Source organism: Delphinus delphis, chromosome 11 (genome assembly GCF_949987515.2).
Source record: "Delphinus delphis chromosome 11, mDelDel1.2, whole genome shotgun sequence".
Classification (NCBI taxonomy): Eukaryota; Metazoa; Chordata; class Mammalia; order Artiodactyla; family Delphinidae; genus Delphinus; species Delphinus delphis.
The window spans coordinates 27,212,701-27,239,814 of record NC_082693.1 but is presented as its reverse complement, the minus strand read 5'-3'; the positions used below and the strand labels follow the sequence as shown (position 1 = coordinate 27,239,814).

Genomic DNA, 27,114 nt, shown 5'->3' with positions numbered 1-27,114 from the left:
TAAAGGGATTCCTTTAAGCTGAAACGAAAGAGAGCTAATTAGTAACAGGGAAACATTAAACTATAAATTTCACTAGTAAAGATAAATATGTAGGGCTTCTCTGGTGGCGCAGTGGTTAAGAATCTGCCTGCCAACGCAGGGGACACAGGTTTGAGCCCTGGTCTGGGAAGATCCTACATGCCGTGGAGAAACTGGGCCCGTGAGCCACAATTACTGAGCCTGCACGTCTGGAGCCTGTGCTCCTCAACAAGAGAGGCCGCGATAGTGAGAGGCCCGCGCACCGCGATGAAGAGTGGCCCCCACTTGCCACAACTAGAGAAAGCCCTCGCATAAAAACAAAGACCCAATAAAGCCAAAAGTAAATAAATAAATAAATACATAAATAAGATAAATATTTAGTAAAATTCAGGATAATATAACATAAAGATGGTAGGTTAATCACTTATAAATCTAGTATGAAGAGTAAAAGACAAAAGTAGTCAAAATAATTATAACTGCAGTACTTATTAATAGATGCATAAGATTAGAAAGATGTAAAAAAAAAAGATTAGAAAGATGTAAGTTATAACATCAAAAACAAAATGTGCAAGGTAGGGGAGTAAAATGTAGAGCTTTAGAATGCACTGTACTGATGTTATCAACTTAAAATAGACTGTTATAAATAAAGGCTGGTTTAAGTAAGCCTCATGGTAACCACAAACCAAAAACCTATAGTAGAAATGTAAAAGATAAAGGAATCTAAAAATATCACTACAGAAAATCATCAAATCACAAAGAAAAAGAATGAGAAGAAAAAAACAAAGGAATTACAAAACAGCCAGAAAAAAATTAACAAAGTGGCAATAAGCATTTACATACCTATCAAAAATTACTGCAACTGTAAATGGGCTAAATTCTCTAAATAAAAGATACAGAGTACCCTGAAAGGATTAAAAAAAAAAACTACAAGAGCCATCTCTACACAGCCTACAAGAGACTCACTTCAGATGTAAGGAAACACACACACTGAAAGTGAAAGGATGGAAAAAGATATTCCCATTCAAATGGAAACCAAAGAAACCTGGGGTGGCCATACTTACATCAGACAAAATAGACTTTAAAACAAAGACTCCATTAAGAGAAAAAAAGGAATTATGTAATGAAAAAGGGGTCAATCTAACAAGAGGATATAACATTTGCAAATATTTGTGCACGCAATATAGGAGCACAAAATATATAAAGCAAATATTAATAGGCATGTAAGGAGAAGTACACAGCAATACAATAAGAGTAGGGGATCTTCATAGATCATACAGATAGAAAATTAATCAACATTGGCCTTAAATGACATGTTAGACCAGATGGACTTTACATATACACAACATTCCACCCAAAAGCAACAGAGTACTCATTCTTCTCAAGCACAAATGGAACATTCTTCAGGATACATCACACGTTAGGCCACAGGACAAGGCTTAATAAATTTAAGAAGACTGAAATCGTATAAAGCACCTTTTCCAACCATCATGGTATGAAATTAGAAATCAATCATAAGAAGAAAACTGGAAAATTCACGGGACTAAACAATATGCTACTGAACAACCAATGGATGAAAGAAGAAGTCAAAACAGAAATCAAAAAATATCTTGAGACAAATAAAAATAGAAAAACCACACACCAGAACTTATGGAATGCAGCAAAAGTAGTTTTTAGAGGGAAGTTCACAGCAATAAATGTCTACATGTAGAAACAAGAAAGATCTCAAATAAAGAAACTAACTTTAGGTCTTCCCTGGTGGCACAGTGGTTGGGAATCTGCCTGCCAATGCAGGAGACACAGGTTCGTGCCCCAGTCCAGGAGGATCCCGTGTGCTGCAGAGCGGCTGGGCCCATGAGTCATGGCCGCTGAGCCTGCGCGTCCAAAGCCTGTGCTCTGCAGCAGGAGAGGCCACAGCAGTGAGAGGCCTGCGTACCGCAAAAAAAAAAAAAAAGAAAAGAAAAAGAAACTAACTTTACACCTCCAGGAACTATTAAAAAACAAACAAAGCAAGCCCAAAGTTAGTAGTAAAGGAAGGATATATCAAAGATCAGATCAGATAATAATGAGATAGAGACTTAAAAAAAAAAAACAATTAGAAAAGATCACTGAAACTAAGAGCTGGTTCTTTTTTTTTTCCCCGGTATGTGGGCCTCTCACTGTTGTGGCCTCTCCCATTGCTCCAGACGCGCAGGCTCAGCGGCCATGGCTCACTGGCCCAGTCCCTCTGCGGCACGTGGGATCCTCCCAGACCGGGGCACAAACTCGTGTCCCCTGCATCGGCAGGCGGACTCTCAACCACTGCACCACCAGGGAAGCCCAAGAGCTGGTTCTTTAAAATGATAACATGGACATACATTTAGCCAGACTCACCAAGGAAAACAGAGGACTCAAATAAGTAAAATGAGAAATGAAAGAGAGATCACAATGGATACCACAAAAATAGAAAAGATCATGAGAAACTAGCATGAAAAATTATACACCAAAAAGTTGGACAAAATAGACAAATTCCTATCATACAACCTACCAAGGCTGATTCATGAAGAAAAAGAAAATCTAAACATACCAATTACTGGCAAGGAGACTGAATCAGTAATTAAAACCACCCAACAAACAAAAGTCTAGGAGCAGACAACTTCACCAGTGAATCCAAACACTCAAAGAAGAATTAACACCACTCCTTCCCAAACTCTTCCAAAAAAGAAAAGGAGGGAACAATTCCAAACTCATTTTACAAGGCCAGCATTACCCTGATACCAAAACCAGACAAGGACACTACAAGAAAAGAAAATTACAGGCCGATATCCCTCACGAACATAGATGCAAAAATTCTCAACAAAATTATAGCAAACTGAATTCAACAATACATTAAAAGGATCACACACCATGATCGAGTGGGATTTATTCCAGGGATGCAAGGATAACTCAACATCTGCAAATGAATGTCATATACCACATTAACAAAATGAAGGGGACTTCCCTGGCGGCGCAGTGAAGAATCCACCTGCCAATGCAGGGGACACAGGTTCGATCCCTTGTCCGGGAAGATACCACATGCCATGGAGCAACTAAGCCTGTGCACCACAACTACTGAGCCTGTGCTCTAGAGCCTGTGAGCCACAACTACTGAGCCCACATGCCACAACAACTGAAGCCCGTGTGCCTAGAGACTGTGCTCATCAACAAGAAAAGCCACTGCAATGAGAAGCCCATGTACCTCAATGAAGAGTAGCCCCCACTCGCCTCAACTAGAGAAAGCCCACATGCAGCAGTGAAGACCCAACACAGCCAAAAAAAACAAACAAGCAAAATGAAGGATAAAAATCAGATGATTGGGCTTCCCTGGTGGCGCAGTGGTTGAGAGTCCACCTGCCAATTCAGGGGACACAGGTTTGTGCCCCGGTGCAGGAAGATCCCACATGCTGTAGAGCAGCTGGGCCCGTGAGTCATGGCCACTGAGCCTGCACATCCGGAGCCTGTGCTCCGCAACGGGAGAGGCCGCAACAGTGAGAGGCCCGCGTACCGCAAAAAAAAAAAAAAAAAAAAATCAGATGATTATCTTAATAGATGCAGGAAATTCATTTGACAAAATTCAACATCCATTCATGATTTAAAAAAAAACTCTCAACAAAGTGAGTAAAAGAGGGAACATACCTCAACATGATAAAGGCCACATATGACAAGCCCACAACTACTCAATGGTGAAAAGCTGAAAGCTTTTCCTCTAAGATTAGAAAAAAACAAGGGCACCCACTCCTGCCACTTCTATTCAACATAATATTGGAAGTTCTAGCCAGAGCATTAGGTAAGAAAAAGAAAAGGCATCTAAGTCAGAAAGGAAAAGTAAAACTGCTACTTTTCTGATGACATGATATTATATGTAGAAAACCCTAAAGACTCCACAAAATGTTAGAACTAATCAACGAATTTAGTAAAGTTGTAGGATAGAAAATCAATATGCAAAAGTAGGTTGTGTTTCTATACTGTAATAACAAACTATCAGAAAGAGAAATTAAGAAAATGATCCCATTTAGATTGCATCAAAAGAATAAAATACCTAAGAATAAATTTAACCAAGAAGGTTAACCAAGACCTGTACACTGACAACTATAGAATACTAATGAAAGAAATTGAAGACACAAATAAATGGAAAGATATTCTGTGCTCAAGGATTGAAAGAATCAAGATTGTTAGGGCTTCCCTGGTGGCGCAGTGGTTGAGAGTCCGCCTGCCGATGCAGTGGACACGGGTTCGTGCCCCGGTCTGGGAGGATCCCACATGTCGTGGAGCAGCTGGGCCCGTGAGCCATGGCCGCTGAGCCTGCGTGTCCGGAGCCTATGCTCCACAATGGGAGAGGCCACAACAGTGAGAGGCCCGCGTACCACAAAAAAAAAAAAAAGATTGTTAAAATGTCCATATTAACCAAAGCAATCTACAAATTCAGTACAATTCCTATCAAAATTCCAATGGCATTTTTCAAAGAAACAGAGCAAATAATCCTAAAATTTGTATGGAACCACATAAATATATAAATAAATAGCCAAAGCAATCGTGAGAATGAAGAACAAAGCTAGAGGCATCATGCTTCCTGATTTCAAACTGTTAAAAAGCTATAATAATCTGGGAGTTCCCTGGTGGCCTAGTGGTTCGGATTCTGGGCTTTCACTGCCATGGCCCAGGTTCAATCCCTGGTCAGGGAATTGAGATCCCACAAGCCACGTGGCGCGGCCAAGAAAAAAAAAGCTAATAGTATGGCAATGGCATAAAAACAGACACATAAACCAATGGAACAGAGAGCTCAGAAATAAACCTACACATATACGGACAATTAATTTACAACAAAGGGGTCAAGAATATAAAATGGGGAAAGGACAGTCTCTTCAATAAATGGTGTTGGGAAACTGGACAGCCCACATGCAAAAGCATGACCTAGACCACTCTTACACTATACCAAAAAAAAAAAAAAAAAAAAAGTCAGCTGAAAATGCGTTAAAAACTTGAATATAAGCCCCGAAAATATAAAACTCCTAGAAGAAAAAAACATACGTTGTAAGCTCCTTGACATTGGTTTGGGTGATGATTTTTTGAATTTGACACCAAATCAAAGCCAACTAAAGTAAAAATAAACAAGGGGGAGTACATCAAACTAAAAAGCTTCTGCACTGCAAAGAAAACCATCAACAAAGTGAAAAAGCAACCCATGGAGTGGGAAAAAATATTTTCAAACCACTTATCCAATATGGGGCTAACATACAAAATATACAAAGAACTCACACAACTAAAGAGCAAAAAACAAAAAACAACACACATACAAATAACCGGATTTAAAAATGAAATTAAGGGAATTCCCTGGTAGTCCAGTGGTTAGAACTCCCGGCTTTCACTGCCGAGGGCCCAGGTTTGATCCCTGGTCGGGGAACTTAAGATCCCACAAGCTACACAGCCAAAATAAATAAATAAATAAAAATTAAAATAAAAATGAACTTAGGACCCAAGTAGCCATTTTTCCAAAGAAGACATACAAATGGCCAACAGGTGCATGAAAAGATGCTCAACATCACTAATCACCCGGGAAATGCAAATCAAGGCCACAATGAGGTATCACCTCACACCTGTTATAATGGCTATTACTAAAAAGACAAGAAATAAGTGTTGCTGAGGATGTGGAGGAAAGGAAACCCTCATACACTTTTGGTGGGAATGTATATTGGTGCAGCCACTATAAAAAACAGTATGGAGGTTCCTCTAAAAATTAAAAATAGAGCTACCATATAATCCAGCAATTCCACCTCTGGGTATTTATTTGAAGGATACAAAAACACTAAATTGAAAAGATATATGCATCCCTATGTTCGTTCCAGCATTATTTCAAAAAGCCAAGAAATGGAAATAACCTAAAAGTTCACCAGTGGATGAATAAAGTAAATGTGGTGTGTACATCTCACACACACACACACACACACACACACACAGGAATATCATTCAGCCATAAAAAAAGAAGGAAATCCTGCTATTTACAACAACATAAATGGACCTTGCTAAGTAAAATAAGTCAGAGAAAAGCAAATACCACATGATCTCATTTATATGTGGAATCTAAAACAAAAACAAAACAAACAGCAAAAAAAACAAACTTATAAATACAGAGAACAGACTGGTGGTTGCCAGAGGTGGGGGGTGGGTGAAATGGGTAAAAGTGGCCAAAAGGTACAATCTTCCAATTATAAAGTAAGTCCTGGGGATGTAATGTATAGCATAGTGACTGGAGATAATAATACTGTGGTGTATATTTTAAAGTTACTAAGAGAGTAAATCTTAATAGTTCTCATCATAAGAAAAAGAACTTTGGGACTTCCCTGGTGGTCCAGGGGTAAAGAATCCACCTTCCAACGCAGGGGATGCGGGTTTGATCCCTGGTCAGGGAACTAAGATCCCACATTCCACAGGTCAACTAAGCCCACACGCCACAACTACCGAGCTCACACATCTCAGCTAGAGAGCCTGTGTGCCACAAACTACAGAGCTCACACACTATGGAACCCACGCACCACAACTATACAGCCCTTGTGCCCTAAAGCCTGTGCACCACAACTAGAGAGAGAAAACCCGCACGCCACAACTAGAGAGAAGCCCACGCACTGCAACCAAAAAAATATTAAAATAAAAGAATTGTAACTATGTGTGGTGATGGACTACTAGACTTATTGGTACTCTAGACTTATTGGCATTCTAGACTTATTGTGGTGATTGTTTCCCAATGTTTAGACTTGTCAATCGTTATGTTATACAACTGAAACTAACATAATGTCAATTATATCACAAGTCTTTAAAAATTTTATGTGTCAACACACATCGACCAAACAAAACATGTCTGTGCACTCCCAATTTTCACCTCAGTATTCTAAATGGCCATAGGTTTCTTCAACAATTGTTTAGATCAGTGCTTGTTTCTCCCTGGTGATTTAAACACTCCATGTCTGCACTCTTTCCAGGAAGGTGAGTGGCTACAGCAGTTCCAAAGTGGCAAAAGTCACAGCCAGCATGCTCTGAAAATAGGACTCTCTTGGCACTGCAACGTCTTCTGCTTTTTTCATCTCTACATACTCCCCAAATCAATTCAATATCCTGTATATTTAGGGGCTAAAAGTTTGTGTGTATGCTTTCAGTGTCATCTTTTAGTTTCTTCCATATTGCACTGTACTGAGATTTATAGTGTTTTGAATTTATATTTTGAGATGGAGCCTTAATGTTTTGTCATATTTTTAGTTCTTTGTGATACCTAACATCAACTGGGAGCAGGGAGTTGTATTCTTTTGATGCAATTGAAAATGGGATCATTGTAAATATTCATGGATGCCACATTAACCAAGGCTGATTCAGTTTTTCACTTCTAAATTTTTACTTTTCATTGTATAAAGCAGACCTCTCAATTATTTATTTGATATTAATATAACAGATAAATATGTACATTTCCTAATTTTTTAACTTTTTATTTTGAAGTAGTTTTAGATTTACGGTTTCTTTAATATTTGTCTTTTTTTAAATTTATTTAATTTATTTATTTTTGGCTGCTTTGGGTCTTTGCTGCTGCACATGGGTTTTCTCTAGTTGCGGCGAGCAGGGGCTACTCTTCGTGTGGTGCGTGGGCTTCTCACTGTGGTGGCTTCTCTTATTGTGGAGCACAGGCTCTAGGCACATGGGCTCAGTAGTTGTGGCACGCGGGCTCTAGAGCGCAGGCTCAGTAGTTGTGGTGCACAGGCTTAGCTGCTCCGTGGCATGTGGGATCTTCCCAGACCAGAGATCGTACCCATGTCCCCTGTATATTAAGGGGCTAAAAATTTGTGTGTATTGGCAGGCGGATTCTTAACCACTGTGCCACCAGGAAGTCCCTGTCTTATTTATTTTAAATAAAATATTTCTGAGTATCCTTAGAAATATTAACTTAATGGTATTTTAAATAAATAAACTAACAAGTTTTTACTGCAGAGCTCAAACACTCCACCTATTGGCAAAATATAAATCTAAAATTTAAACCACTTCAATTATCCAGGATCGAAACTTGCTAAAATGCTAGAGACCTAACAGTCCTTAGGGAGGAATTTTTTTCTTGGTAATAAAATACAGGCCCAGTTCTATCTGGAACATAAATTAAAAGAGTGAGATCTGGATAACTGAAAAGCAAAAGTAATATCCATAAAAATTCCCACTTTTTCCATAAAAGCAGGAAAACATGGGGAAAGTGACATGAATCTACATATTAAAGAACTCAACTCCACCATGCAGGATAAACACAAAGAGATCCACATGGAGACAAATAATAATCAAACTGTTAAAAGACAAACACAAACACTGAAAGCAGCAAGGGAGAAGCAGAGAATCAATTCAAATACAAGAGATCCTCAATAAGACCAATAATAACACAATAGATTTCTCACCAGAAATCTTGGAAGCCAGAGGCAATAGCATGACTTAAAGATCGGAAAGAAAAAAACCTATCAACCTAGAATTCTAGATCTGATTTAATATTTAGATGGCAATACTCCCCAAAGCAATGTACAGATTCAATACAATCCCTACCAAAATCCCAACAACCTCATTTGCAGAAATGGAAATACCAATTCTAAAACTGCTATGGAATGAATGGCAGGGGACTCCTAACTGCAAAAACAATCTTGAAAAAAAAGAACAAAGTTGGGAGACTCATACTTTCTGGTTTCAAAATATACTACAAAGCTACAATAATCAAAACTATGTGTGGTACTGGCATAATAACAGATCTATAGACCAATGGAAAATAACTGAGAGTCCAGAAATAAACCTATACATCTATAGTCAACTGATTTTCAACAATAGAGCCAAGACCATTCAATGGGGGAAAGAATAGTCTCCAACAAATAGTCCTGGATCAACTGCACAGGCAGTTGGAAAAGAATGAAGGTGAACCCCTACTTCACACCAAAGACAAAAATTTACTCAAAATGGATCAAAACCCTAAATGTAAGAGCTGAAACTAGAAGAAAACACAAAATAATAATAAATTTTCATGACCTTGGATTTGATAATGTGTTAGATATGATACTAAAATCACAAGCAACAAAAGAAAAAAATAGATAAATTGGACTTTATCAAAATTTAAAACTTTTGTGCATCAAAGGACATGATCATGAAAGTAAAAAGACAACCTACAGAATGGGAGAAAATATGTGCAAATCATATACTGATAATGGTCTGGTATCCAAAATATATAAAAAACTCTTACAACTCAACAATTAGAAGACAAATAACCCCAACAAGCACCTAAAAAGGTATTCACATCATTAGTCATTAGGGAAATACAAATCAAAATCATAATGAGATACCACTTCACACTCTCATCAGGATAGCTATAATAAAAGACACAATGACAACTTTTGACAAGGATATAAAGAACTGGAGCCCTAGTATGTTGCTGGGGGAATGTAAAATGGTACAGCCACTGTGAAAAAGTTTGGTGGTTCCTCAAAAAGTTAAGCATAGAATTACCATATGACCCAGCATTTTACTTGTAGGTATATACCCGAAAGAACTGAAAAGAGGTATTCAAATACTTGTACACAAATATTCACAGCAGCACTACTCACAACAACCAAAATATAGAAACAATCCAAATATCCATCAATAGATGAATGATAAAACATGGTATGTATATACAATAGAATATTAATCAGCAATTAAAAGGAAGTACTGATACATGCTACAATATGAATGAACCATGTTATACTAAGTGAAAGAAGTCAAACATAAATGGCCACATACTGTATGATTCTGTTTCTGTAAAATATTCAGAATAGGTAAATCTATAAAGAAGGAAAGAAGATTGGTGGTTGCCAGGGACTGGGGGGGAAAGGAGAATTACAAAATGACTGCTTAATGGATACAGAGTTTTCTTTTGGGGTGATGAAAATGTTTTGGACCTAGAAAGAGGTGGTGGTTGCACAACATTATGAATGTACTAAATGCCACGGAATTGTACCCTTTAAAATGACTAATTTTTATGTTATATCAGTTTCACTTCAATGCTTTAAAAAAATTTTTTTTTAAGTAAGAAGCACATGATCTACACAGAGAAAACTAGTAAAAAAGAAAAGGAAAGGGAAAAACATAAGTTTATTTAAGAGTACTCACAAGAAAACACTGAAGGAATGAAACTAAGATCAATATTTGGCACCAAATTGCTAAACTTAATGAAGCCATCACCTCTACAAACACAAGACAAATGTAGGCATATCAGGCAGGACAGAGCAAGATTTCAGAAGGAGCTAATAAAATGTAGATAACAGTGCTGCAGAATGCAGGAGGAGGGGATGGGGGGGGGGCTTTTTTTTAAATAAAGAATTCCAGAATAATTTAGCACTTTCTAAAAAAGACAATAACAAGAGTTGGTGAGGGTGTATAGAAACTGAAACCCTCATATACCAGATAAAGGTTTGTAAAATGGTGCAGCCACTGTGGAAAAGTGTGCAGTTCTTTAAAAAGTTAAATAAGAGTTACCAAATGAACCAGCAATTCTACTCCTAGGTACAGATGACCCCTGAACAGCACAGGTGGTTAGAGGCACTGACTCCAGGGTGGTCAAAAATCTGCATATAATTATACAGTTGGCCCTCTGGAGCCACAGTTCCACATCCACAGATTCAACCAACCACAGATCATGTAGTAGTGCAGTATTCATTGAAAACAATCTTCATAAGTTGGTAGTACTGTAGTATCTGCATGTAAAAAAAATCTGCATGTAAGTGGACCTGCGCAGTTCAAACCTATGTTGCTCAAGTGTCAACTATACATATCCAAGAGAATTGAAAACATATGTTCACACAAAAACTTGTTAATGAATGTTCATGACAGCATCATTCAATATAGCTAAAAAGTGGAAATAACCCAAATGTCCATCAACTAATGAATGGATAAACAAACTGTGGCATATCTATACAAGGGAATATTATTCATCCATAAAAAGTAATAAAGTATTAATACATGCCACAACATGGATGATGCTAAAAAACAGAGCAAAAGTAGCCAGACACAAAAGGCCACATATTGTATGATTCCATTTATATGAAATGTCCAGAATAGGCAAATCCATAGAGACAGAAATCAGTGGTTGCCAGGCGAGAGGAGCGGTGGCGGGGGGGCATAAAATGGGGAGTGACTTCTAATGGATACAGAGTTTCTTTCTGGGGTAATGAAAACGCTCTGGAATAAGATAGTGGCAATGGTTGCATAACCTTGTGAATATACTAAAAACCACTGAATTGAACACTTTATAATGTTAGGGTTTATGTTATATGAATTATATTTTAATTTTTTAAATGTTAAATTTGAACAGTTGGTTTGCAGATTGGTCATTTAAAATCCAAGATTCCTTTTCCTTCCGTATTTGTCTGAATTACTGAAAGTAGAGTGCTGAAATTACCAAAATAAAAGGCAAAGTGAAAAGCACAGGGCTTCCCTGGTGGCGCAGTGGTTAAGAATCCGCCTGCCAATGCAGGGGACACAGGTTCGAGCCCTAGTCTGGGAAGATCCCACATGCCATGGAGCAACTAAGCCCGTGTGCCACAACTACTGAGGCTGAGCTCTAGAGCCCGCAAGCCACAACTACTGAGCCCGCACGCCTAGAGCCTGTGCTCTGCAACAAGAGAAGCCACCGCAATGAGAAGCCCAAGCACCACAACGAAGAGTAGTCCCCACTTACCTCAAATAGAGAAAAGCCCGCGCACAGCAACAAAGACCCAGTGCAGCCAAAAATAAAATAAATAAACAAATTAAAAAAAAAAAAGCACAATACTAGCAGCACTGAGCCAGAGTCTCAGGTTAATGTCATCTGTATTGAGATTCCTATATTAGGTTGTGGTTTGGATTACATACCTGGAGGGCTCCCCCTTCCAATTCTCAACTTAAGAAACAGTGATTAAATTTCCCAAGTTGAGTCACAAATGTCATTGAAATCTTATCTCCTTCTCCACCTGCAAAGTACACCAAGGTCTAAAAGTATCAACCTTCTCTCTCCCCATTTTCTGTTCTTTCCACACAGAGGATCTTGGCTAGAGAAAAAGGAAAGCAATTTATTCAGCTAAATCATAAAAACTGTGAATGATCGACAGCTGTAAACATCTCTCTCCTCAACTACTCCAACTCTCTGGGCCCCAAAACAGTATTACTTGGGCAATTTAAGAAATCAAAGTTTAAAATATTTAGGGGTCAGCAAAGGTTGCCTGGAAGTTGATACTTTGGAGCAAGAATGCCACCAAAACCAACCTACTACTTAACAGCAGTATGCCCTTAGACTAGGCTTCCCTGCTTTTTCCAGTTTCATGCGCTATAAAATCAAAGACTCACTAATATACTATATACATCTATGAACCATCTGCATCAGAATTGGCTATGGTGCCTGGAGCACCCCAGACTTATAAAATCAAAATCTTTGCGGATGGGGTCCAGGAAACTTATTTTCAAAGTCATTCTTATATACACCCAAGTTTGAGAATCACTGTTATTAAAAGTTCCCAAAAATGCGACCTGTAGCTATTTAAAGTACAGGTAAAGCGTAAGACAGAGACATGATCACTGCCACTGAGAAATTTACCAGTTGAACTACGTACAGAACATTTACTACATCTGGAACTCACTCACTGTACACTACTCCATTAAATATGAATGTGAGGTGCTGTATATATACATGTTACACAACATTAACTAGCCTAGATGACAAAGTAGTGGTGTACTTGTATTCAAATCAAGAAGAGGTTTTTTTCCAACATATTGAGGAAACTATGGGAGAAAAGACATTGCTTCTATTCTTATTTCTTCTGTACCTGAATAATAAAGGACTGAATTTCAGCTAATAAGGACACGAATGGAGATAACCCTCATTAAATCAAGTCTAAAAACTGAATAGTTCCCTTCAGAGTAATTCCAAACATCAACATGCAAAAGTGGCATATAATTATCACTACTAGGATGGTTTTTGCTGGCATATGTTAATGGTTTTCACAATGGTGAAATCTTTACTTTTCTACCCTGTCCCCTCCCCAATTTTGCGAACAGGTGTACTCACTGAAATAAATTCTATTTCATGTAAGAAAAAACCTTCTTGATTTTAAACTATTTATACTGACACACTATAGCTCTGATTCTTTTACTGCTTCATGCTTAAAAAGCATTGAGACTCTCTTAAAAGTATATGGAAAGTTTCTGGTCTACAGCTAGGAAACACTTCCAAATTACTACCCAAGAAGATTTAATTTATATCATCTCTAATTTTATTTACAAAAACAGATGGGTTTTGATGATAAAAGCCCCAGTGTTTTAAAAATACTATCTAGTAACTCATTCAAAGTATTTATGGAGCATCTCCTACATACCCCAGACTGTTCCAAGAGCTAGGAATAGGAACACAACAGTAAACAAAATATACCAAAAAAGTATATTTCTCATAATTTATTATGTTGATGATCCAGAGTCTCTAGTCATTACAAATATTAAGGGAGGATTGGGCAGAATCTATACCAATCCCATGGCCAACAAAGGAAATGTGTTTCTGAAATAATTTCTATTGCTTTAACTATTGAAAAGTCCCTCCCGCCCACCTTAGGATATCTATGGTTTCCAAGGTTTCCAGTGTCTGGACATACTCTATTATACTTTTAACATTAAGTTCCCTCTCAAAATAGTTACACCCTACACATCAATTTTGTAGCAAGATGTAGCGATGAACCTCGTGGAAAGTGAGGAAACCGTCCCCTTTCCAACAAAAAACATCATTAAAAAAGGAAAGCACCTAAAATCAATATACTAAGTAATCTCTAAAATGCGTTTCTCTGAACTCTAGTAAAAAAAAGGCCTATGGTTGATTACTCTTCAACCAAGAAAAGCAGCAGGCAGAAAAAATGAAACTTATACTTCTCTGTCACTTCTAGAAATAACATTTATTTCTTCAATATTTCCGCATATAAAAATGTGTTATATATAAGAAATGCCAACATGAAAGGATCAGAGACCCTTGATGCCCAATTTAGATGGACGACAAAAACCACAGCCTACGCAGAAAAATTGGATACCCCTCCTAACACTCACAAACTCCAAGTACAAGTTGGTTTGGTTTTTTTTTTTTTGTTTTTAACTGCTTCGGCGTTCTCGAAACCTGGATTACACTGCAGGAAAACACTCAGGTGCACACAGTAGCGGCCTTCTCGGCCCCGACTCCGCAGTTCCAAAACTGACTCCGCAGCCCCTGAGCAAGGCAACGAGGGAAACAAAACACCCCGCTGCCCTGAAACCAATCAAGAAGGGGCTACCCGCCCCGCAGTGCGGCCCCAAGTGCCCCGCGCGTCCCCCAGGCGCCCTTGGAAGCAGCGGCCCGCGAGCGAAGCCGCGCCCGGTCCCGACGGACTCCAGTTAGGCCCGCCCGCCCGTCCGTCCCGCCCCCGGGACCCGCCGGACCGCCGCGCCGGCTCCGCCCCTCGCCTCCGGGCCGGGCCCTGGACTCCAAGCCCCAGTGGAACGCAGCCCCGGGCGCCCAGGCGCAACAGCGCCCTCCTTCCACAGGCCGCGACGGCCAGTCCGGGAGCAAGCGCTGCCGCAGTCCCGTCCAGGCCCGCGCCCCGGGCTCTGGCCTGGGCGGAAGCCACCCTCGTCTCTCACCTGCGTTCCCACCACCACGATCTGAGGCAACTGGATGATGTCGGCGCCCACCGTGTTGAATACGTCCTGGAGCTTGTTGATTACAGGAATTAGCGCCTCCATAACTCGGAAAATACCGAACCCCCGCCCGGCCGGCCGCGGCAATGAATGGGGCCGCGGCCCAGAGCCCGCCTCCTTCCTCCTCTCCTCCGCCCTCTCCTCGGGAGCCAGCACCCATTGGACTCCGCCCCCCCGCTACCTGCCCCCTCCCGACAGGCCATGCGCCAAGAGGGAGGTGTGGGGAAACAAAAGCTGCCGGGAGTTGTAGTTCTGACGCGGAGGACCTCTGGGACCTACAGCTTCCAGAAGGCTGCGCGGCGCGGGCGAGTGGCCTATGAGGAGAGAGGGGTTCTTGGGGCGAGGATGCTTCCTTGGCTCCTGTTTAAAGATTAGGGAGCGAAGCCCAGAGAGTCGGAAGGAAGAGGTACATTTATGCCTATCCTCGAGGCAAAACCAGTGTGAAAATTCCGGATATGTGTTAAGTATAACGGAGTCTCTTGGTATCCACGACGTCATTTCCTGATAAGGACACTTTTTCAAGTAGGGTGGGTTAGAAAGGCTTAAAGAAGAGCTCCATAGCCTCAGACACCCTAGCCACGTACGAAAGGTCTGTAGGCTGATACTAAAAGATGTGAGGTGCTGTTTTGCAACAATGCAAAACCAGCTCAGGTTAGAACACGAGGGTTCTCCAGGATATTTGTTAAAAATGTGTTTAGAAAGAATCTGAAAGTGTCAAAATTTTAGAGGGGAAAGGCTGGGCCCTCATTCTCTATATTCTATATAAGTCTTTATTCACTGTGACCTGATTCCTGGCAAAGTGGAGAGCTGATAACTGCCTTACTAGTTGTTTGCTAAGTGTGCTTACTGTTCTATTCCTAAATGTTTTTCTTTTTAGACAGATAGTATCTCTCCTCTACTGTGAACCTCCAAAGGTTTCCTCTCTCAAAATAAAAAAAGGTGACATCTGAGCAAAGATCCAAAGTAAGAGAGGAGAAAGACCCCTTCCCTACTTGATCTTTTTCCATAGTGTGTATCTCCATCTAACATGCTATATACTGAACTTGTTTACTCTCTCTCTCTTCTAGATTATCAGCTCCTAGATGCCAGGGATTTTTTGACTGTTTAATTCACTGATGCATCCCTAGCCCCTGGAAAGGGACAAACAAGATAGTCCCAACCTCAGTACCCTCTGAGCTTACAATCTAACAGAGGATGACACCATTATAGACAAATGGATAAAGTGCTATGACTGGGTTTATTATGGAGTGCTTTTTCTAGTCTGAGAGGGGAGTGAAAGTTCAAGCAAGACTTCCTGGAAGTCACTAGATATAATCTCCTTGAGAGTGAGGACTACCTCCAGTAGTGGAAGTTGTGCCCTGCACAACTTCACTGGGTACCATTAACCTGCACAGCCATACACAGTGGCCCTGGGGAATATGCTTGATTTGTTCAACAGAACACATGATAGACACTCAATAAATACTTTTTTTTACATTTATTTATTTTATTTATTTATTTTTGACTGTGTTGGGTCTTTGTTGCTGTGCACGGGCTTTCTCTAGTTGTGGTGAGCGGGGGCTACTCTTCATTGCAGTGTGCGGGCTTCTCATTGCGGTGGCTTCTCTTGTTGCGGAGCACGGGTTCTAGGTGTGCGGGCTTCAGTAGTTGTGGCACGTGGGCTCAGTAGTTGTGGCACATGGGCTTAGCTTCTCTGTGGCATGTGAGATCTTCCCGGACCAGGGATTGAATCTGTGTCCCCTGCATTGGCAGGTGGATTCCTAACCACTGAGCCACCAGGGGAGTCCCTCAATAAATACTTTTGAACAAATGATTTAAATGTCATCTAAGCTAAGACCTGAAGGTCCACTAGTGGTGTTTTGGCATCAAGTTTTATGAACATTTCATTCTCTCTAATTCTTTTGTTTGTTTGTTTTAATTTCAGAGACAAAAATGAGACAAGAACTTCAGAACTCCAAAAACAGAAAGCAGACCAAAGAGATTTATTCCAAGTCCTTTTATTTTCTACCAAAGATAATATTATATAACAGTCAGATGTTACCCACTTTGTTTCTCAGCCCTCCATTGCTGGAACTTTTGTTCTCTTCTTTTTCTCTGAGCAGTCTATATTCCTTCCAAGAAGAAAAGGCAGACAAAAGGAGAGGGTGGGTTCACAGTGAAGCTCCATGGGCGTAACCAGTAACTGCTTCATAGGGGCAAGGTGCCCTGGGGCAACAACGATGCAACTGCTTTTCCTTTATTTGTGGCACCAAAGGACATAGTCTTTTTTTAATTTGCTAATGGCAACGTTTAAAGAGCAAGCATACATATATTTCAAAAAGTGAAATGTCATGAATTTTGGATGGCATTATATATTTCCATTTAAATTATAAAATATCTGTTGGGATGGAACATAAAAAGCCTTGTATTAACATGCCTTAGGAACAATAGGGACTGCTTTTTAATTCTCTTTTTTTAGGAGAAGGAAGAATGATCAAATGGCCAGTGCTCAAAAGTCCTCCTGTCACCCCCACCATCACTTAGGTTAAAGCAGGATTGTCCAGTACTTGTCTAGACTCTAGAGCATTGAGTTCATCACTCACAGAGGAAAGAAAAGTGTTTGAGGCTGCAGAAACAGGAAGCGGCGATGCCTTGAAGAAGAGTGTCTCTAATTTGATGACTTTTTTTAACATAAGGCAGGACACACTAAGTGCAATGTGTTTCATTGGAAGCAAACAAAGCAAACCTATTTGGATTTTCACGTTTTAATTTCAGAACACTCTTGCTTGTGGGAAAGCCACTTAGCCAATTAGTAGGTCTTTCCTCATCTAAAGTAGAATAATGTGTTTTTGAGTGGGTTGCTATGAAATCACGTTAAGCTGTTATCAGATTCTGTCTCCAAAGTCTTTTTATTTGTTTGGTTGCACTGGGTCTTAGTTGTGGCACGCGGGCTCCTTAGTTGTGGTATGTGAACTCTTAGTTGCGGCATGCATGTGGGGTCTAGTTCCGTGACCAGGGATTGAACCTGAGTCCCCTCCATTGGGAGCACAGAGTCTTATCCACTGTGCCACCAGGGAAATCCCTCCAAAGGCTTTTTAAAAAATTCTTCTCCTTCAGCCATCCCTCCCTCACTTTAGGTTTATGATTTAGGAAAGACAGTTTAGTTTCAAGTCACAGAAATTTAACTCAAATTAAATTAACTAACTAATTTAACTCAAAAAGAGGAATTAACTAACTTGTATAACCATAGTGCTGATGTGGCCTTGGCCTCAAAAAATAACTGGAACTAGGGGCTCAGTTAGCATCAGAACTCTCTACCTTTTATCTCTGCTTCTCTCTGCATCATCTACCTCATTATCTCAAACCCCTGTATTCTTGTGAATGAGGAGGGTGGGCAGTGGGTGAGGCTGTTGGGAGATCTCACTGAGCAAGCTTCCTCAGGGCAGATGAGGTTGAGGGAATCTGGGGAGGAACTGACACTAAGTTTCCACCCTATTTCCCTGGCATAGGAGTTTCCTATTGTTGTTTTAACAAATTACCACAAACTTCGTGGCTTAAAACAACAAAAATGTATTATCTTACATCTCTGTAGGTCAGAAGTCCAACATGGATCTCACTGGGCTAAAATCATAGTATCATCAGGGTTGCATTCCTCTCTGGAGCCTCTATGGAAGAGTCAATACCCTTGCCCTTTCCAGATTTCAGACCTCTCACCTTCCTAGCTCTTGACCCCCTACCGACATCTTCAAAGCTAACAATGTCACATCTCTTTGACCCTGACCCTTCTTCTGGTCATCAAATGTCTCTCTAACCACAGCAAAGATAGGTTCTCTGCTTTTTAAGGACTCATGATTAGATTGTCCCACCAGGATAACCCAGGACAATCTCCCCATAGCAAGGTCTGTACCTTTAGTCCTATCTACAAATCCTATCTTTTGCCATGTAAAATTCACAGGTTCCAGGGATTAGGGCATGGACATGTCTGAGGGGCCATTATTCTGCCTGCCACACCACGTTAAGATGATTGGTCTAGGGATGGACCTGACCCAAATAGGGCCTTTGACCTGACCCAAAGAGGGCCTTCTCTGAGAATTTTTTAACTTGAGTTAGCCAGGTAATTTTCTCTCTCTCTGGTTATGGAACTGTAAGTATGTGAGTCACTGACTCCAGAGATCATTTTTCCTACCACTTGGTTTTAGAGAATAAAGTAGAATCCTCATTCAGCATAAAAAAATTCCCCAAATCCAACAATTGTTCCGTACTTCTAAATGTACATATATAGTACATAATCTTAGATTCTAATCTCCATAGTTAATCACTCCCTCTTTTCCTTGTTGCCCTTTTCACACGATATTATTAAACTATTATTTATTGAGTACTTGCTGTATGTGAGGCACTGTGCTAAGCATTTTATGATGTAGAAACTAAGGCTCAAGGGGTTTAAGTAAAGTAGTACGTTTACATAGCTAGTATGTGGCAGAGCTGGGATCAAAACAGGCTATTTGGCAAACTCTTAACCTATACACATATGTTTGTTCATTCATTCCCTCATTTATTCAACACATATTCATCAAGTACCATTAGGCCTATGGATCTTAGCCAGACACTCTATTTGCTAAAGGGAGGGGGTACTGTGGACATGACAGTAACATGCCTTTCCCCCTTAGCCAACACTGAGCTCACTGAAGGTAGTAGTGGTGTCTTATGTAGCTAGTTATCTCTACAACCTAGTCTGATGCTTGTTACATAGTACCACTCTAGTGGACTTGGAGTTTCCTTTTCTTTCACTTGGAAAAGCTGGAATAGCAAGGATTTAACCAGCTCTGAATAGGTACAATTGCAATTAGGATTTGCAGTCAAACCCAACAAAAACATAATGAAGCTGGCCTGGCATAGGACTCCTCATCATGATAGCTGCCAAGTTACTTTGCTAGGGAGCAAGCTGGCTTTGCTCTAACTTATAAAATCCCTAATGAGAGAGTTTATTTTGAATTAAATTAATAACTGGAAATTATTTTAATAGTTCTTGCAAAATATCATTCAAACTATTTTTTTTTTTTTTTTTTTTTTTTGCGGTACGCGGGCCTCTCACTGCTGTGGCCTCTCCCGTCGCGGAGCACAGGCTCCGGACGCGCAGGCTCAGTGGCCATGGCTCACGGGCCCAGCCGCTCCGCGGCATGTGGGATCCTCCCGGACCGGGGCAAGAACCCGCGTCCCCTGCATCGGCAGGCGGACTCTCAACCACTGCGCCACCAGGGAACCCCCAAACTATTCTTAATAGCATAAGCATCCAATATCATTTTATGCCAACATTTTGATCATCAATCGTAGCAAAGCTGCCATCATTAGTGCCTTCAAATCATAGTGGAATGTGCAGATCTAATGTTAATATAAAATACACAACTCTGATGGGGAAGCCTCTTTGTCATATTTTGGAAACTGTCCATATTTTGCAAAGACAATAAGGTAAGCAGCTTTAATCAATTTGCGCTATTCCCCAGGCCTCAAGCTTAAGACAAACTTTGGCAACAAGTGCGGGGAAACTGTCGGCAGATGGCGGAGTCAGGTGGTTCAGAAGCCAGCAGTTGAATCTGGCAAGATACTGACAGCCCGTTAGAGGGCAGTGTGACAACACAATTAATAGTAAAGTCTTGTTTCTTCTTCCTATACTGTTTTCTTCCCTTTACTCCACACCCACACACCAGTGGAACTTAGCCCTTCCTTTAATCCTCCCACCCCCAAAACATGTGGCATATTTTACTAACTGTTTGAGATAATAGAGTGATTTTACATCACAATAATGCCAACAACAAAATAGTACATGTTAGGCATCCCTGTTCTTAAATACTTCACCTACCCTGTCTCTGGGAATTTCTCATTAGCCTCTTTTACATGTGCACTTCAGGTTCCCAAAATGTTGTTTGGCATTCTTAGAAACTCTTCAAACCTCCTTTCTCCTCTGTTTTTCAGGATTCCTTTTCATCTCCCCTATACCAGCTCAGAGCCCACACTTTATGACGAAGAGAAATATAGCTTTTCAGCCCTTGGTTAGCTGCCTTTGCATATCCAAAGGCTCACTGGTACACTGTGGTATAAACAGAAGGGACACCTATTCAGGATTTCTTCCTTCAGCAGCCAGGCCTAGGAGAGACTTTGAACATCTCTCCTTTCTAATTCCCAACCAGTCCATCTAACCAGTAGTGGGCAGCATGAGTCATTTTGAGTTTTAAGAACCAGTTTTGGGGCTTCCCTGGTGGCGCAGTTGTTGACAGTCCGCCTGCTGATGCAGGGGACACGGGTTCGTGCCCTGGTCTGGGAAGATCCCACATGCCGCGGAGTGGCTAGGCCCGTGAGCCGTGACCGCTGAGCCTGCGCGTCTGGAGCCTGTGCTCCGCAACGGGAGAGGCCACAACAGTGAGAGGCCCGCGTACCGCAAAAAACAACAACAACAACAAAAAAGAACCAGTTTTCTAGGAATGCTATACAGTTGTGATGGATGATAAGACTTACACATCAATGACACAGCAAAATTAGTGAATAAGGCAGCATATCATAAAGTACTAAGTATATTATATATAATATGTATAAAGGTTTATCCAACAGTTGACTTTTTGTTTCTTTCTGATGGCTTTTATTTATTCTCATTCCTCTTCAGTTACTGAATGTTTGACTAAATGGATAAATGTATGTATGAATGAATGAATGAATAAATGTTTTGCATATTAAATATACTTCATCTGGGCTAGTCAGGAACTACGAAGTGTTGTTTTAGACTTAGTATAACATGAGGGAAGAAGTTCTGAATTAATTATCCTCTTTAAGAAGCTGTGACCTTACTCCCAACTTCAATCTATGAAATAGGAATAGTAACATAACTACTAAGGATGTGACCTACTACCAAAACAAAAGTAAGTTTTTAAGCAGCATTAGCAGTACTAGTAAACTAATGCAAAGGTAGAAAATTATATACATCCAAATCCCTACAGCAGTCTTAAATGTGTGCCTCTGTTCACACCACTGGCAAAAACAAAAGCAAACAGAACAAAAATGAAAACAAAAGAATTAATTACTATATTAAATACTAAAGATAGAAAGGTGATCAAAACACATTCATTGGCATTCCTCAAAACTCCTCAAATCTATTCCCTTCTCATTCTTTCCTCTCAAGAAGAAAATCATCAAGTAACCAGAATTAATATGGAAGTCAGCACATAGGAGATGAACCTAGCCTGGGCTTCCTAGATTAAACGATGAGTAGGAGTTGACCCGTCAAAAAGAAGGGAAAGAACTTCCAGACCAGACAGAGGGAGCAGCCTGTGCAAAAGTGAAGAGAAAGGAAAGGACATGAGACATTCTGGATGCTTTAAACAGTTTCGTGTGTCTAAGTATAGGGCATGAGGTCTGTGAGGAAATGGTGAGTGACAAGGCTAATAGCCGGTCAGACCGAGGTGAACTCTTAAGAGTGAGGAGCTAGAGATGTATCCTGAAGGTAATGAAGAAAATCAGAAGAGTGACCAAAGAGAGACATAATCTTATGAATTTTACAAAGATCACCCCCATCCCAGTGAGTTGGGATGAAGTAAGGGAGAACAGGAAACCACATAGGGAGTACTGCAGTAATTCAAGTCAGAGATGATCGTAATATATCCTAGGGTGGTAATGACGGAGATGGAGACACCTGAACAAATGTAGAATAGATGCACTTGTCCGGAGAACATAAAGAAGAAGAAAAACTACCAAGGGCAGAATGGGCAATAGTATTATTTAAGAGGAGACAGAAGAAGGATGTTAAAGAAATAAATCATAAAATAGTGACCAAAAAGATAAAAGGAAAAGTAAAAGAGAATAGCTTGTTCAAAATGTATTTCAACCTCTTTCTCGTGGGCTTTTTCTTTAATTTTTTTCTTTTGCTTCAGAAGCTAAAAACTAAAGGCTACATTTCCCAATATATTTGCAACAAAGTGCTCCAGATTAATTTTAGTTCCATAAAACAGATGTATTCACTCACGGCTTAAATTCTGAACTAAATTGTGAGAGGATGGAGTTACACAAGGCATCCATTTTGCTTGTGCAGATCCTGGGAAGCATGACGTGACTCTGGACCTGATGGTTCTGATAATGCTTTCCTGATTCTCAGATACTGGCTGAAGTGAAGAGATCCTGAGAGCCAGCTCCTGATTGTGGTACATATATCAGTAACCCTAGGTGTCCCAATTGTTCTGGGAGTAATTCCTGGATGTCTAGACTAGAGCCTGTTTTTCCAGTCATTCTAACAGATTCTTAAGCGTCTAATTCCATGTATTAAGTCTCTTTCTGCATCAATTTGATAGATAAGTGTATTCATTCCCTAGGGCTGTTGTGGCAAAGTACCACAAACTGGTTGCTTTATGACAACAGAAATTTATTGTCTCACAGTTCTGGAAGCTAGAGTCCAAAATCAAGATGTCAGCAGGATTGGTCTCTTGTAAGGGTTGTGAGGGAGAATCTGTTCCATGCCTCTCCACTAGCTTTTAGCGACCCGAAGCATTTCTTGTTTTGTGGCAGCATAACTCCAATCTCTGCCTCCATCTTCACATGGCAATCTGCTCCCTGCATGTGTTCTCATCATCTCCCTTCTGTGCATGTCTGTCTCTGTGTCCAAATGTCCTCTTTTTATAAAAGCACCAGCCTTGGGCTTCTCTGGTTGCACAGTGGTGAAGAATCTGCCTGCCAATGCAGGGGACACGGGTTCAAGCCCTAGTCCAGGAAGATCCCACATGCCGTGGAGCAACTAAGCCTGTGCGCCACAACTACTGAGCCTGTGCTTTAGAGCCTGTGAGCCACAGCTACTGAGCCCACATGCCACAACTACTGAATCCTGCACACCTAGAGCCCGTGCTCCGCAACAAGAGAAGCCACTGCAATGAAAAGCCCGTGCACCACAAGGAAGAGTAGCCCCCACTCACTGCAACTAGAGAAAGCCCACGCGCAGCAACAAAGACCCAACGCAGCCAAAAATAAATAAATAAATAAATTTATTTTTTAAAAAGAAAAAGTACCAGTCTTATTGAATTAGGGCTCGCTCTAATGCCCTCATTTTAAGAGGAGACAGAAGAAGGATTTTAACTTGAAGGCATTTTTAACTTAACTACCTCTGTAAACATTCAATTTCCAAATAAAATTATTTTCTGAGGTACTGGTGGAATATCGTTCAATCCATAACAAGGAGTATGACAGAAATATTTGGTATTCTTTAAATGTTCATGTAGTTCTCATAGTTCCCAGCTTCCTTTGCAACTTGGTTGGGGTCACGTGACTAGTTCTGCAATAACTATGAGCAGAGGTGTTATGTATTTCTTCTGAGCTGGTACCCTGAACATGGAATTCTTGCCTCCAGAACTGTGAGAAAATAAATGTCTGTTGCTCAAGCCAACCAGTCTGTGGTATCTTGTTATAGCAGCTTGAGCTGGTTTCTGGTAAGACCCCTCTTTCTACCTTGCAGATAGCTGTCTTCTTCGTCGTCTTTTTGTGTGTGTGTTTAAGTGTTGATCTTGTTTTAAAAAATATGCAACGTTTCACAAATTTGTGTGTTATCCTTGTGCAGGGGCCAGGCTAATCTTCTCTGTATCATTCCAATTTTAGTATATGTACTGCCAAAGTGAGCACAATAGCTGTTTTCTCAGTGTGTTCTCACGTAGCCTTTCCTCTGTACACATGTGGAAAGAGAGAGCTCTCTGGTGTCCCTTCCTCTTCTTATAAGGATACCAGTCCTATCGGATAAGGGCCCCACAAGTATGACCATTTAACTTTAATCAACTCTTTATAGGCCCTATCTCCAATTACAGTCACACTGGGGGTTAGGGTTTCAATATATGAATTTAGAGGAGGCACAGTTCAGCCCATAACAATGTCATTAAATGAATGATATAAAATATAAAAAAGCTCACTGCAGAACGTACTCTCCAGATGAGTACCACAGTTAATAGCGTCTTTCTGTTCATACTTTTCACTGTCCAGATGCAAACATATAATATAAATTAGATCATACTATACATACAGTTCTATTTTTTCACTTAGAGTGAAAAAGTTCCTTTTATTATAGTTTTTCTTCACTTATTACTGTATTACAGATGTTTTCCATACCAGTGCATAAAAATATCAAAATATTCTTCCAAATGGCTGCATAGTAGTCTCTTATAAGGAATATTATAATTTATTTAACAGTTTTTCTCTTGGTAGATGATAGATCACTTAGAATTTTTTATTATGGACAACGTTGCAGAAAATATCCCTATACATTTGTGTATTCATAATTATGTTAATATTTCTGCAAAGTAGACTCCTAGAAATGAAATTGCTAAGTCAAAGGCTGTGCATCTTTAAAATCTAAATAGATATTGTGTGCTAGTTTAAGTATGTAGGAGTACCCATTTCCTCATACCCACCCTTGGGTAGTATCAATAATTTTACTTTTGCTAATTTAATCAGGTTAAAAAGGATTAATCTCCAAAATATACAGGCAGCTCATGCAGCTCACTATCAAAAAACCAAACAACCAAAGAAGATGTAGCACATATATACAATAGACTATTACTCAGCCATAAAAAGAAACGAAATTGAGTTATTTGTAGTGAGGTGGATGGACCTAGAGACTGTCATACAGAGTGAAGTGAGTCAGAAAGAGAAAAACAAATACCATATGCTAACACATATATATGGAATCTAAAAAAATAAAATAAAAAGGTTCTGAAGAACCTAGGGGCAGGATGCAGATGTAGAGAATGGACTTGAGGACACGGGGATGGGGAAGGGTAAGCTGGGACGAAGTGAGAGAATGGCATTGACATATATACACTACCAAATGTAAAATAGATAGCTATTGGGAAGCAGCCACATAGCACAGGGAGATCAGCTCGGTGCTTTGTTTCCACCTAGAGGGGTGGGATAGGGAGGGTGGGAAGGAGACGCAAGAGGGAGGAGATATGGGGATATATGTTTACGTATAGCTGATTCACTTTGTTATAAAGCAAAAACTAACATACCATTGTAAAGCAGTTATACTCCAATAAAGATGTTAAAAAAAAACACGGAAATTTCCTGTTCTTTATGTGTTTGATTAAAAATCTATCCAAAAAATCTTGATGCCAGTAACACTATCTCTATCCCAGTTGTGACAAAATGTCTCCAGACTTTGCCAAATGTCCCTGGGGAGGGAGGAGAAAGGAGATAAAAAACCAGGTTGAGAACCACTGTTCTGGAGTGTGTGTAGGCAAAGAATAGGAATACACCCTGGCCACCCCCCAATTTCCTTTCTCCTTTACAAATATTTTGCTGCTTTGGAAAGGCTTTTTATGGATACCTTAATTCCTTTCTCTCTTCCAACTGGATAGCTGTTTTCTGTTTTCATTCTAGTCACCCCAGGACAGGCTGAAGACATACCCTAGAGACACTTGGTGAAGTCTGCAGCTGAGAGGAGAGCAGGAGGGTGTGAGGTCATGGGAGCAGCCCAGAGACGGAGGTCTCCTCTAGACAGGGCTTGTGGTGTCTGGCCTGAGCACAACACTGAAGACTAATGTTCTTCCCTCAGTTTTGACGGTTACAGTGGTTCATAAAAGGGGGGTGGGCAGGTACAGGAAGAAAGGGAAGAATCAGAATCATTTGGGAGAAAATTATACATCCTTGTCCACCTTCCGGCACGTAGAATCAGGCACATCAAAATTGCAGCAAGGTGTGGGATAGGTATGCATGTTTTCAACTCCACACAGAGTAACAATCAGGTGTTACTTCCTCCCACTCTCTCCTTCCAGTTGAACCACCTGCCTAAGAGGTTTTCTGTGACAGACAAATGGATAAAGAAGATGTGGTACATATATACAATCGAATATTACTCAGCCATAAAAAGGAACGAAATTGGGTCATTTGCTGAGACATGGATGGATCTAGAGACTGCCATACAGAGTGAAGTAAGTCAGAAAGAGAAAAACAAATACCGTATTTTAAATTTTTATTTAAAAATAATTTTATTTAAATTTATTAAATTTATTTAAATTTTAAATTTTATTTAAAATGGTACAGATGAACCAGTTTGCAGGGCAGAAATAGAGACACAGATGTAGAGAACAAACATATGGACACCAAGCGGGGAAAGTAGCCGGGGGGTGGGGGTGCGGGGGTGATGAATTGGGTGATTGAGATTGACATGTATACACTGATGTGTATAAAATTGATGACTAATAAGAGCCTGTTGTATATATATAAAAAAAGAAGTTTTCTGTGATATATAACCTATTGAGGTGTAGCCCTCAATAACAAGTTAAAGATTTTTTTGAAGCATTATTCAAACTAGTGAAAAATGATGAAAACACTAATTTGAAAAGATATAGGCACCCCTTTGTTCATTGCAAC

At 40.1% G+C, this 27,114-nt stretch overlaps 1 protein-coding gene and 1 non-coding gene across 5 annotated transcripts in view; both read right to left on the bottom strand.

The window, feature by feature from the left end:
- Positions 1-14,849, bottom strand: part of DNM1L (dynamin 1 like) — a 63,232-nt gene extending 48,383 nt beyond the window's left edge. For 3 of the 4 annotated variants that reach the window (XM_060024569.1, XM_060024568.1, XM_060024570.1), the window contains exon 1: positions 14,695-14,849. In XM_060024569.1, coding sequence (XP_059880552.1) covers positions 14,695-14,796 — 102 coding nt within the window. In that variant the 5' untranslated portion in view covers positions 14,797-14,849. The remainder of the gene's footprint in view (positions 1-14,694) is intronic. The other variant, XM_060024567.2, reaches the window with a different exon arrangement.
- A 9,419-nt stretch (positions 14,850-24,268) lies between these two features.
- Positions 24,269-24,375, bottom strand: LOC132434676 (U6 spliceosomal RNA). The gene has a single exon (XR_009521391.1). It is a non-coding gene; the product is annotated as a U6 spliceosomal RNA (small nuclear RNA).
- Between the last annotated feature and the right edge of the window lie 2,739 nt (positions 24,376-27,114).